The sequence below is a fragment of the Pezoporus flaviventris genome, unplaced genomic scaffold (genome assembly GCF_033815535.1).
Source record: "Pezoporus flaviventris isolate CSIRO_AGI_PZ_B2104156 unplaced genomic scaffold, CSIRO_AGI_Pfla_v1 ptg000035l, whole genome shotgun sequence".
Lineage (NCBI taxonomy): Eukaryota > Metazoa > Chordata > Aves > Psittaciformes > Psittacidae > Pezoporus > Pezoporus flaviventris.
The window spans coordinates 13585566-13599474 of record NW_026892583.1 but is presented as its reverse complement, the minus strand read 5'-3'; the positions used below and the strand labels follow the sequence as shown (position 1 = coordinate 13599474).

Genomic DNA, 13909 nt, shown 5'->3' with positions numbered 1-13909 from the left:
AGAAGATGAAATCATCCCTATCTAGAAAAAAGGTTTCCACAGACAGATCTGTGGAGTCAAAAGTAAACAAACATGGTTTGTCACTTGCACATAGAAACCAATGACACAAGCTTTGCACAAACCAACATGTAACTGTGATTGTTGAACTTTAAAGAGTTCAGAAAGAAGGAAAACTTCATAAAGTTTCCAAAGCCTTACAGAAAACTGAAATTTCAACTAGGTGGCTTCTGTTGAGCAAATCTGGAATTAGTATGAGCACTATGCAAAGACTTCATAGCAGGCACTTTCCAAGTATCCGAAACAAGGTATTAATCTGGCCACATTGGAATCCACCTCCTGAAGGCAACACACTGAAAGCCTTCAAATTGGAAAAAAAAAGTAGAAAGATCCATTAATTCTCTTTGCCCCTTAAAAAAAAAAAACCATCTTTTCCCCCAGTCAGCTGTTTGCTGATCTAATTCCAGGCAGTTAAACATTCTCTACAGATTTTTATGTTAACGACCCATTAATTCCTATCTATTACCAGCAATGGACACTGTCATTATCTTGTCCTGAAAAGACAGATTGTTCAAACCCAGGGTTAACATACAAAAAGTTGCTTCAGTCAAGTCTGATTTTTTATAAATAAAAAAACCAAAATAAAAAGCTCCCATAACCCCCACAAAACAACAAAAAACACCAGTGCATTTTGACTTTCAGTCATTTGCTTACCTCAAGGCTTCAGTACAAGAAGGAAACCCAGCCTTGTGCAACTAATATCAAACGGGGCCTATTCTCAAACTCCTCTCTCTAAAATGAAGCAGTATTTCTAGTGGTACAGAAAACCCTGTAATTACCGGATGGTAAAGACACAGAATAAAACCTCAACTAAAACTTTCAATTCAAAGTGTACACATTTTCTTAATTCCCGATAGCAACTTTACCAGACTGCTAAAGAAGGTTTATCTACTGTACTAAGTTTTCAGATATGCAGGAGATGAATTCAGCTACACTATAATGTGCAGATATGATAAATTATGTGGAACAGCAGAATTATGTCAAAGGTGGCAGACCTAGAACTGTGCATTTACACCAAGATTGAATTGGACTGCATATGCATAAACCAAACAGTAACACGCAACCGTAAGATGCACAGTACTTTGAGTACATGTTTGCATAGTATATAATGTAAGCAAAGTCCCAGTATAATTCACTAGGAACAGTATCCAGAATTGACTAGCTACCAGGCAAACAGACTTACCCTTTCATGGCTAGATGGCATACAGTGACTTGAGTCAGAATACATACGTTTCTTAGGTAGTTGTTTCTTTTTTTTTCTCAGCCCATATAATTTCACGCTTACATTAGGTACATAACAGACAATGTTCCTCTGATGTCAGAGAAATAATTGCAATAATCTCTGTGCTGAATCAGAAGTCTCTTCTGGTTATGTTACATACAAAGAAGTGGAGGTGACTGGGAAGAAGATGGCTGCTCCCAAAAGCTAGGACTGTGCGCAGTTTCCCCACAGAGTCCTAAGTAATTACAGGTCAGAAACAGGAAACAATCACAACAGGTAGATTTTTTTTCTTACGGATTAAGAAAAGTGAGTCATAGGAACTGCAAGTCAAGAACAAACCAGTTTCCCCTCTCACACTCCCATGATAGAGTTACTTGTTTCCCTGAATACACACTTTTAAAAAAATACAATAAAACCTAGGATATGTAACACATGAGTAATTCAACTTCACAGTTATAAATACTCAAATTACACTTACATAGAATATATCATCACAGAAAATAAAATTCAAGTCATAGAAAAGAATGAAGACTAAAGGGAAAGAAAAGGCAAGGTGGTAAAAGAGATACAAGTTTAGGGCTGTGCCTTCTATGAAAGCTCTTTAAAAGTTGAAGTAATTTTTTTTTGTTGTTCTTGGGGATTTTGTTGTGCTATTTTTCCCTTCTAAATTGGATAGAATAGAAAACCTTCAATCATCCATGAAGTAATCACAGACCTGTACCTCTCCCTACAAAACTGAAACAACTGTCTCTGCCAGAGAAGAGCCAACAAAACAACAGTCAGCTCTGGGTGTAAAGAAGCAAAGTAGCCAGGGCCAGTGAAGAGGGAACAAATGAAAGGTAGTATTTTAGGATTCACTTTAAAGCTAGATGTGTTGTACAGATTTGAGGTACCACTGCCACCACAATAGTCTGATGTAGTACAGGGATACTCAGGTGCTTTTCTATATATGTTATTTTACCATTTATTGTGAAAAGGATGCAGCAAATGCACTTGTACGAAATACAGAACATAGAACCAAACCCATGGCACAGCCCTTACCATCAACATGTATATGGAGAGGGAGGGGATTAACCCCAAAGGCAATTTAAATAATGGTATTTTATATACTTATATTTATATATATAAATAAATGTTCTCAGCAATCTCAGGGTTGTTTTTAGTGCATTGCTGTAAAAAAATTAGTGCAGTTCTCATTAATGTTTAGCTCATAAGGAATAAGAATCTATACATCTGTTCAGTCTCTTCTTGCCACACCTGAAACCCTTACACTGTTTCACCAAACTGAAGGTTTGTAGTCAATTTCTTTGAAATAAGGTGGATGAACTCCACACACTCTTGTGACAAGACATGGCAATTTTTGGCAAAACAATTAGAAAAATATGAGGTGCTCTGATCTTAGAACTGAAAAGTTTGTTGATTTAAAGCATTACGCAATGCATAAACAAAATTTATAAACAAAGATATGTCTCAACAAATCTATCCTTCATGCAAATGTTTCTTCAGCAGCTAACAACTTAAAAAAATTCTTACACTTGTTTATTTGGGGAAAGGAACTTAAATATGTGTTTCAAGTCCTTTCCTACAACTGGACCGAAGTTTCATGTCCTGGGAGTTGCTTCTTCTGGACCCTTCTCTCTTCTGAACTGTTGGAGAAGGGGAAGTTTCAGTCTCAAAGAGATTTACACTTCAGCCCCAAGTTCAAGGACTCCAGTTTCAACAACAGCAACATATTTATCTTCAATTTGAACCAGCAGGATGGTTTTATCTATATGGGACCGACTACTTGGATCTCTGCTGCAAGGCACCCAGCGGTGAATCACCTGGGGGGAAATAAAAAAGAAGTGTAATAAAATGTGAAGTTCCATGGGAAAACTGCCATATCAAAGTCATGGCTGATAATTCAAGACCCTTACAGGGCAAAAGGAGCAATAATGTAAGTGCTATACTGATATAGTTGCTCACTTTTCAGGGGCAGCATACCCACAAGGTAAGCTTACCTACTTAAGCCTTGCTGAAGAGCTGCAGCTTACCTGAGAAAAGCCAGCCTTTGATTTGAATTTCATCAGCTGACCCAAATCAGACCAAAGTTCATGCAAAGTGAGTAAAAACTGTTAGAAGTGTACATGTACTGATTTGGGATATTTTTATATCCCAAAGCTGTAATAGTTTTAAAATACCTCAGTATTGTACAGCAATAGCACAATTGTAGTTTATCAAGAGTTGGGTACAAACTACTCTCAAATCCCTTGCCCTAATTCTGTTCACTCTGAATTCAAGGTTGATCTTTTGAATTAAATTATTCAAAAATAATTTAAAATGAAAAAAAATACTGCAGAGAGGAAAGGTTTCAGAAACAGTGCTACAAGCTACTATCCCATACTCCTGGTTATGCATAGAATCACAGAATAGTTAGGGTTGGATAGGACCTTAAGATCATCAAGTTCCAACCCCCCTGCCATGGGCAGGGACACCTCACATTAAACCATATCACCCAAGGCCTTGTCCAACCTGGTCTTGAAAACTGCCAGGGATGGAGAATTCACAACCTCCCTGGGCAACCCATTCCAGTGCCTCACCACCCTAACAGGAAAGGATTTCCTCCTTATATGCAATCTAAACTTCTCCTGTTTAAGAATTCATGTTCTTTGATCTGCTGCTACCAAGGATTTTGCCTGATACTGACCATTAGAAAGCCCCTTTTTCCATACAGGCCCTTGTATGTGTCTGCTCAGCTGCCTCCCTAAAACTACACCTTAAATTTTTGGGTGCCCCAAAGGAACCACAAGGATGTTCCAGTAACATGGTTTTAAGTACTGCCAGCTCCACAGAAACAGAATTCTCAAATTTGCTAAATTCAAGACAAGGTAAGGTAAAAAAATAAGTAAAACATAATCCAGGCCAGGACAGTTTGCAGAGTTCTAAAGATTCAGGTGAAGAAGAAAGGACAGAACCCCACAATTAACCTACATCTTTCAAGACCAAATTCAAAAGGCCCCCATAATCCTCACTAAACCCAACTGACAGCTGGCAGTTTCTCTAATGCTCAGCTTTCTCTACTGCAGGAGATACAGACTGCATTCACAGGAGGAGCATTTCACCTAGGGAAGCAGGGCATCTTCACTTCCCCTTTGTTTGATGCAACAGCGTGATACTCAAGCAGTGTGTTCAAGTCTGACTTCAAAGTAAACTTTTTATGCTGCTGTATGGAGTGAGGTCAGGAATATTCTACCTTCAAATATATAAAGAATTTCCCAATAAAGTCCAAGTACTACATCCTTGTTCAGCTTCAAGCTGGTGCCTCTGTGGCAGCTAAGGGCAGACTCCAAAAAAGCATCAGTATCATGATTCCTTAAAAACTGTGCTTATGGCAAGAGTTGTACATAGATTATTACAACTCACTGTAACCACCCACTCACTTGGTTTTACCATCTCTCCTATTATGGCCGGCATTTACTTGATGCCCCATGAGTGATAACATGCAAAATGATGTCACTAGACAGCAAAGAGGTGGTAAGAATCTCTTGAGAAGGAAAAGGGCTCTTCTGCATGCTACTGCAGGTATCACAGAAAGATAATGCAGAGTATACCTTAATCTCAAAAGTCCTGGAAAAAGTAGATACAATAGAATGAGGACTGCTAAATTTCATTTCCTTGAAGAAACTCTATAATGTCTTTGTGTATTATATATACTGCACACGTAGCAAAATAAAAAGCAAAATTAGGAAAAATGCTTTTTGTATGTAGTAGGAAAGGTTTAAAGAGCTGGATTTCACACTAAGAGTCCTGACATAAGGCTTTGGCTGGTAAATTGCTTGATGAGCAGCACTGTAGCAGGTAAGAATCATTTCTGCCTGTTTGCAGAAAGGACTGCAGCTGCAGGATCAGAAAGGGAAGACTGTCCTGAGAGCTTACGATATGAGTATGTTTAAGCACAGGCAGCTGAAGCAGGCAGTGGAAACTATGTCAAGTTAAATCCTGTCTCTCTAATCACACATAGGATAATCTGGTGCTTTCCCCCTTTCACCTTAGGTCAAAAATGAGCTTCTAAAAAACCCTGCCAGTATCCTGCACCAAAAATAGATGAGAAGCATTAGAACAGCTTCCCTTGTTTTAATTCTCTCTGTAACATCAATCACTACACGTCTGCATGCTGCAACTGCAAAATACACAAACTCATGAAAAGAAAAAAATTGTCCAGTGATATCAGGTAACAGGACGTGTTTTGATACAACCCTTCACATTCACCATCTTGACAGCATGCTTGATCTGCAATAGCTAACAAGGAAATTCCGAAACTATAACATCTAAACTGAACACTGTTTACAACAGCTTTCTACTCGGTACTGACATAAGGCTTTGGCTTGTAAACTGCTTGACGAGGAGCATCGCAGCAGGCAAGAATACAGCTGTAGGATCAGAAAGGGAAGACATACAAGATAACCCTACTATGGTACAGTTTTTTTGTGGAAGGGATTTATTTCCAGGGCTCTTCCTTCACACATGTAACAAGGTAGATTTGGCATATGCTGTATTATCAGCATACTCCCATTTCTTACCTGAGGCTTGCACATACATCCACAGTGATGCAGACCTTCAGAGAACAAAATCCAGCCCCTGAATTAAATTTATAAATAATGCCTCCAATTGAGGTAACCACTCAATCAAAGCAAATTCTTATAAACTGTCAGAACTAATGTGTTCCAAATAAAAACAGTTTTATTGATGAACCAATGCAGAAACAATGTCAGTGACTCTTCCCTTTTACTATTTATCACTGGAAGAATACTGACTAGAGTATCTTTATTGACACAAAGATCTAAAAAACCCCATATGCTTCAGTAAAAACCAAAAAGGTTCAAAGATATAGTTTTTTTTTTACCCCTAAAAAGAGCTTTAATCAAGAGACGAGTTTTCTAACTAACGCAATGACTTTTTATAAAACACACGTATAACCCTAGGAAAAAGAGAGACACAGGTTCAAGTCATAGGTGTTCGCAAGTTTTAGCCACAGCAGATTTCTTTTTTAAGAGAAAGTAAACACTTAGCATGTACCTATAATTAAGAGGCACCTAAAGACAATCTTGACTATCTTCATCAGGATAATTTAAAAACAAATACTGTTAAGCATTCAGTTAAGGACTCGTTGGTAAACTGACCTTCTGTATTTGCCCAAGGATAGACAGTTTAACGAAAGGAAAATGAAGGTTGGATGAATGAGTGCAATGCCTGAGAGTTCATGACAAGAGCTGGAAGAAGGCAAGGAAGCAGAGGTAGTTGACAATGCTTGAATCGTCACCCTGTGTCTTTTGGATACAGCGGCAGTAATATCCTTCTGCTTCAAACTCAGATTCTGGACCTGCTCTTCCAGCAACAGGGACTTGGAGCACAGCTCCTGATCCATCCTACATTTACCTTTGGTCTTAACATCTAGGCAGACTGCCATAGCATCAAGACACTGCCATTCTTAAAATTAGCTTGTCAGCTTCTGAGTAAACTTACATGGCCTTCCATGCCTTCCTGAGGACTCCAGTCTTTCCAGCTGTTTCTTCCAGCTTTTAGCCGTATCACCTCATCTGGCCACTGCAGCTCTTTCCTTTTTGACACGTTGATCCCTTCCAGTACTTGACTGGGATCCATTAACTATAAGTAGGAATTGAGTTTTGACTGTTAGTTCAGCCAAAATTTAAGAGAAACAGATAAAATGTAGCTTTTCCATACTTCCAGAGAAGTGACCTTAACCCACAGAAACTGATTTCTGACCAATTTCAATGGTGGAAATTCAAGCTCCAGGCTAGGAAAAAGCCTGAGCAGCACTGCATTTGGAAATTAGGCTGTGGTTTCACACACAGAGCTGACAATACATCAGGTCACTGCTGTCTGAAGCAGCAGCTCTGGTTCCCCTTCCCACCCTTTCTTTCAGTTACACTGGCTCATGGCAGGGTCTAAGAAGATACCACAACATAAGCATAGGCAGCACATGGTCCAGTAGCAGGGAAGAGTTAAGTGATGATGAACTGTTAAAACTGCCTCTGTCACTTCTTACAGAACACATTAAGAAACACCATCTTGGAGAATTTGCTGTTGGGCTGAAGATCTATTTATCTACCAGCATTGTCAGTTGAGACCCACCCTGTGTTTAAGTAAACTGGCCTTTCCACAGGGGCAGCAGGAAAAAACTCCTGAAAACTTCTTCTTATTTAAGAACAGAGAGAGAACCACAGTGTCCACTATCCAAGGGTGCATGACAACTTTGCCTGTATCCTCCTCCCACTGAGGAATTAGGCAATTTGATAAAAGGGCTCCTGCCTGCAAACAAAAATTACTAAGTATAGACCTGCAAAATTAATTCATTAACTTCACCCACTATGATGCAGTTTAATAAGGATTACTCTACAATGATGTGATACTAGCAAGGAAATCATGTTTGTTATAATTTACCCTGTTAAATCCACTTCTTGATGTTTCTCACTAATATACTGCCAAAGGCATACAAGGGGGGTGCTAATAAAAAGCTAGAAGAGCAAGAATACAAATTTCTGGATTTGCACAAAACGAGTAAGGCTGCATGATTAACTTAGTCAATGGTGTATTGCTTGCTGTTCAGTAAACCCAGACTTGAGGCAATAACCAAAGAATAAATACACATGAAAATGAATAAATATGTATGAAAGTGAAAATTTTTACTTTTGTGGAAGATCTAATTGGTTTAAATGAAAAAAGCTACCTGCTTTCTACTTTGCAAATGAAGCTGTTCAGTTTTACATGTTGTCATGAATAAAGGCAAACTAAGTATGAAGTGGAACTAAGCTCAGTTGACATTCTCAAAGCTGCACTACAGCAAAACATACAAGTAAACAGGGATGTCTAAGCATGCAAGAAGGTTGGTTGTCCAGATATCCTTTTCCTCACATTAGCTCTCCAAATGTAACTGCACAATAGCTGTATACTGAGGCATTCCAGACTGTGTGTGTATTTAGGAAGTAGTGATTTCAATAACATCCAAGGTAAAACTAACAAAAGCATGTGGAAGCATAGGTTAACTTGTTCTTCTTGACTATTCACCTGGATTCTGTAAATAACGTCATCCTTTTTGGCTTGCATTTGATTTGCAGGGCTTGCATTGCCACCTGACTGCGTTTCAGTTGCATTACTCCCTCCTTCTGTCCCTAGAAAGCCCACAAGGGCATGCTGTTTACAGGCTGGGATGCTTTGGCTGGAGCTGCTAGAAGAGGGCAGTCCATGCTGCGTGCTGACCCCAGTCTGGCCAGTAGGTTCCATCTGGTTCACCATAGACAGGCGGGACTGGATGGATGATGGAAGGTTACGAAGGGATATCTGACTGGTGGAAGAGCGCCGACAAGGCACAAAGCCCGTTGTGGATGTGCGAAGAGATGAATGACGACTGCCGTAGCAATAAGATGAATGGCTAGCTACTGAGGCACGGGCAGGGGAATGTCTGACAAGGCTCGACTGCACAGAGTGAGAGCTGTGACTGGTGCCTAAAAGTAAAAGATAGAGAATCAGGAGTTTGATAAAGCCTCCCACACACATTAGACTGCTGACAAACACCTTAGCACTTACAGACAAAACTTCTGGGTCTAATCAACAACATCTGAAACAGCTGTACTGCAGAATATCTGTTGCATTTCATATAGCAGAGCATTTGAATACATTCCCCTCATCTTATTTTGGCATTTCATATTCTGTTCAATTCCCAATCCCTTTAAAACAAGTAGCCTGAAAAACACTTCAGTGTTGCTCTTCCTGCACCAACTGTTTGTTTCTTAATATTACACTTAAGTTTCCTGTACTTAAGGCATTAAGGCAGGTAAATGTTTCAAAACACTGTAAACATTATTTCTTAGTATGCTTGACTAGATGTTCAAAGATTGAGTCAGAAAATTTGTTGGAGCAAAAGCTGTATTTAAACAAGTTCAGAAACATTTAATACACTTGAAAACAGGAGTTGTTGTTTATGAGAATTGGTGGTATTGTTTTTCCAATACCAAGTGCTTGTGGATACCTTCCCACAGTTAACAGACTAATTATTTGTGTAAAAAAAAGTTCATTCAACTAGATGCACTTTCATACACTTTCTGAGCAAAGGTAAAGTTTGGAAAGCCTTTTCTCAGCTTTACTGTTTATCACCTCCCTAGCTACAAATCACTACAGACTCCTGGATAGGATTCAGCTAAAATACTATGGAAACAGAAAATCCATTCTACTGTATAAGTAAGAACTATAACAACACTCAAAAATACAAAGTTTAGCACTTACAGACAATATGACAGAAGCAAAAAAAAACAATGAACCATCCTATCTGTAGAAACATGTTATAAAAGTTATTTAATCTATTTTGCCAGCACAACTATACCCCTACTGCTCCAATCTGTCTGGGAACCTTGCTTTGCAGAAAGCAATACTGTAGTTTGAGATGAATCCAGAAGGTATTAACACTACATCAAATCACTTTTGCTTGCTTTATCTTGTAACTTAGGCCTGATCCAAAGACCTGAAAGGCCAGTTCTGCCTCTGTACTTGTATAAAGTCATTAAATAATATTGTACTTGTATAAAGTCATTAAAATAAAACAAAGCAACTTTACCCAAGGTGGAGGGATGAGTTGGTGGATGAGCTGCAGGAAGAATTGTCGGATGAGCTGCAACAGGAGGGTGCTGTACTGCTCCAGGTCCCTGCCCTGTAGTTGCATTCCCTCCTCCTTGTGACATGCTGCTCTGAGACTCATTGATAGTTGCATTGTTACTTGTGCAAGAAGCTCCACCTCCAGCATCTGAATCCTCAATATTTCCACCGCTATTGCAGCCAGCTCCACAGCCTTTCCTTAGTCTGAAAACATAATGCAATTGACATATTGTCAGGCCTCCTAATCATTATGATTCTAAGAAATGCCTTATGATGACAGGCAAAAGGCTTTACTCAGCACAATCCACAGCATTCCCCAAAAATCACATAAAACTTGACTTTGTCTCAGAACATGCTTCACAAATATAAATGCTGCTTTCTAAGAGCTTGCAATTTTCTTCATGACAACTATTGAAGTAACAGTAATTTATAGTAAGCCAAATGCTCATATGAAGTAGGTTTTGAAAAATCAAGCCACTTCTGAAATACAATAGAGATAAAATTCTAAATAAAAATGCTGGTAGAACACCTTGGTTATTTTGTAATAGTTTAGTAAAATTTACGCTCTTTAACACATCAGTTGTGTATTGTTAGACTGCAATAGACTTTGTCTATTCAGATGACCTGAAATGTTAGGGGGTTGTGTTTTTTGTTTGGTTTGTTTATTTTTTCTTTTGAAAGTATTTGGTTTCTTGTTACCTTCAGTAACATACAGTTGTTTGAAGCACATACTGCCATTATCTGAATCGCAAATTCTCATGTGAATTCTGAATATTCAGACAGCAAGTTAGACAATGTTTTCTACTGGATATAATCATACAGGCTTTTCACTGCATCATTTGCGTTAATGAACTTCAGATGGACAAAAAAACCACAGCACATTCCTCCTTTCTTCAATTCATACTTTTTATTACTCTTTTCTTCCTGTTGCACTCAAACAATTGAGCACTCCTTTGTGACTGTATTTGCCCCGAGATTCAGAATCCCAAAGCATATACAGCTTGGCTCCATACACTGTTCTGTGTCATACTTTCACCTGTTATTCTATCCATGTGTCAGACAAGCAGATGGCAAAAGAAGAAAAACACCACAGACAGTAGTAAGTGTGGCATATTCTGGGGTGAAGCAGCACCTTCTGTTTGATGTGCTATACATCTCCAAGTGTAAATATGACCATCAAAACAGCTACAGGACTGGCAAGAACCAGCAAGAACCAGCACACATTTCTGAATGCCACACACCGCTGCCACTGTTGCTTTTGGAGCCACAGTCGTAAGTGGCCAGACCTTCAGTACAAGTTCTCATGGCCTGTAAGATACAGCACAGGAAGAGTTTGTACTGGGTTACAGGGGGGGCCATGTAGAGGGAAGATTATATTATCACTCCAGTTACTTGTTCTGGCTCTGACACACTGGGTATTTCTAAGCACTCATGAAATTCTAAGCAGCTAACACATGTGTTACTATGGATGAGTATAGTCTAACAGCATTAATACTGCATTTGCATGCTAAATATTTGCCAGACAGGAACCCTACCAAACAGTCCTGATACTGTAAAAATGATATTGTAGACTGCAAAAGCGATGGTACTGAAAAAAAAACAGGTTGTATTGTCTCTCGTTGTCAGACCTGAGATTAGAACTGGAGCTGTAGCTCTTGCATCTGTATTTTCCGTCCTGTTTTTTTTTCCAAGCTCTCATTTACATAATTTGTGGTGCATTACTTCCATGCCTTGAAATTAATCCTGAACCAAAGCAGTTGCCATATGCTACAAATATGCTTAAAACAAAAAACAAGACTTATTTTTATGTGACTGAATATTACAAAATTAAACTGTGGTAGGCATAGTTAATAGCAGTAGTTACTGAGACTAGTTAATGGAATATGAGAGTACTAACACATAGTAAATGAGAACTCATTTTCTCAGCTCACCTGTGCCATGTAGACACTATGAAGTTTCTGATGTTTCCTAAGCTGATAGCTCCCCCAAGAATCTGCTTCAGCTGTTCATGACTATCTGAATAGGAAGTAGTCAAAGGTGAGACGTAGATTGGGTATCCAATTGGCTGGTCACAGGAGGAGTTGATCATGTTCCTCAGAGCTTGTTTTGCATTTTGGATACTTCCTCTTTCTGGATTACGATTACGCAGGAAGACAAGCTCCTGCTGTTGTCCTGCCCACAGGCCACGCACACACTCCTTATTCACCTGCAAAAGCCAAGTAGAAAGGCTGTGTCAGAAAAGGAAACAATGACCGTGTGCTTTGCTGTACCTAGGTCTCCATGAATTTATGTAATACTGCACTGCAGAACTGCAAGCATTTATATTTATTCTTCACAAAGCTGAACTTTTGGACACAGGCTGCAACAGCAAGAATAAAGCAAATCTAAGAATGGGATGAGAAACAGATATTTTAAGTCAGAAACTGATTTTCTGATTAGATACTTCCACTGTATGAGAAGAGGCAGCCCTAGCAATGACATTGGTAGTAAAAAAAGCAGTGTTTTGAGTTGAAGTAGCGGTTTGGTATAGTTATTAAAAATACACAACATACCATCACATTGTGAAACATGCACAAGACTTACCTTGATGACCCTGAAACTGAGATACCGCTTATTCAGCATAATGATCTTATATTCATTGGTGCCATCGTCCATCACATGACGCAGAGCAAGGAGGGAGGGAGAATTGGAAAGAACTGCACTCCTCCAAGCAGGGTCACCTTCATGTGCTATAACTAGATTTTCTTCATGGGTTGTTATGGCTTCATAGAGGACAGAAGGATCGTCATACTCATCTGGAGAAGTGAAGTGATCCTGTTTCCAAGAATGCACATACGGTAAGATTTGGTTAATATTTCAGATGTAACTACATAAAAAAAATATCAAACCTTTCACACCTCAAACTCTTAGGAAGCTCAGTGAAGGCAGACCAAAAATTATCAGGTACCTACTAAAGGACATGGTTAAAGATGAGCTCTTTTCCAAACAGACTCATTCTCACAGAGGGCCTATCTTTCAAGTACATGCTTTCTCATACTTGCTGAGGTTAGTTCACAGATGGCCTGGACAGAATTTGTGATTGCTCATCTTTGCCCTCACTTCACTATAAAAAAATCAATCCCAATTTCAGTTTATTGAAAAATCAACCTCATTCTTACCTAAATCTTACTAATAGCATCAATGAGTAATTCCAAAGTGTCTGTTACTAAAACAATTCAAAGAAAAGAGAACAAGAAAAACAACTCCCATTGGAGGAAAGGGCTGTGCAGCTTTAAACGGCACAATAACCTTCTAAACCAATTACATCTATGTGGGGAGGGGAAGAGTGCAGCAAAATTTCAGAGATGCTGTTCACAAGGGAATAATCTCCAGATGAATATGAGACAGGGCTTGACATTCTCTGAACATTTGATGTAATTTTCAAGCTTTGAGCATAAACTGCATTCCCTTTTCCTCAATATCACCTTCGACATGAGCTATAACGAAACAAAGGACAAGATAAAGATATTCCCTCGTTTTCAGTTGTCCATCACTATCATATGCCCTTCTGTTCTCTTCCTCTTTTTGCTCTCTCCCAGCTTATTTTTAAAATAACGACTGCACAGAAATAAAAAGAACTGCACATATCCTCCTGTGTAATCTCTCACCTGATGTAGCTTAAGTGACATCCGTATTCCAGGAACCACTACTTTCCTCAGCAGTTCCATGTCAGCAAAGATCCATTCATCTCTAATTGAAGATATACGAAAATCACCCTTAAATAGGGCATGCAGGCCATACAAGAAGGATTCCAGATTACTGGTAAGGGGGGGGCAGAAGGAAAAGAAGCAAACAGCACAAATATTAATAGAAATACAAACATACCCACAAGTTCATCACTGACAAGAGCAAAAGATACCAAACTGCACAAAAATTCACATTTTCTTCTCCTTAAGTATAACTTACAGGATAAGACAGGGAGAACATAAGAGCAAGGATGTGTGT

At 38.9% G+C, this 13909-nt stretch overlaps 1 protein-coding gene across 12 annotated transcripts in view; it reads right to left on the bottom strand.

The window, feature by feature from the left end:
* Nucleotides 1-648: 648 nt before the first annotated feature.
* Nucleotides 649-13909, bottom strand: part of PCNX1 (pecanex 1) — an 86867-nt gene continuing 73606 nt past the window's right edge. For 10 of the 12 annotated variants that reach the window (XM_061462643.1, XM_061462645.1, XM_061462644.1 and 7 more), the window contains 7 exons: nt 13573-13723; nt 12509-12739; nt 11857-12131; nt 9888-10129; nt 8345-8781; nt 6782-6922; nt 1928-3102 (listed from right to left, as the gene is read on the bottom strand). In XM_061462643.1, the coding sequence (XP_061318627.1) occupies nt 2962-3102; nt 6782-6922; nt 8345-8781; nt 9888-10129; nt 11857-12131; nt 12509-12739; nt 13573-13723 (1618 nt within the window). In that variant the 3' untranslated portion in view covers nt 1928-2961. Of the gene's footprint in view, nt 1515-1927; nt 3103-6781; nt 6923-8344; nt 8782-9887; nt 10130-11856; nt 12132-12508; nt 12740-13572; nt 13724-13909 lie in introns of those variants that run through there. The other 2 variants (XR_009744962.1, XM_061462652.1) reach the window with 2 other exon arrangements.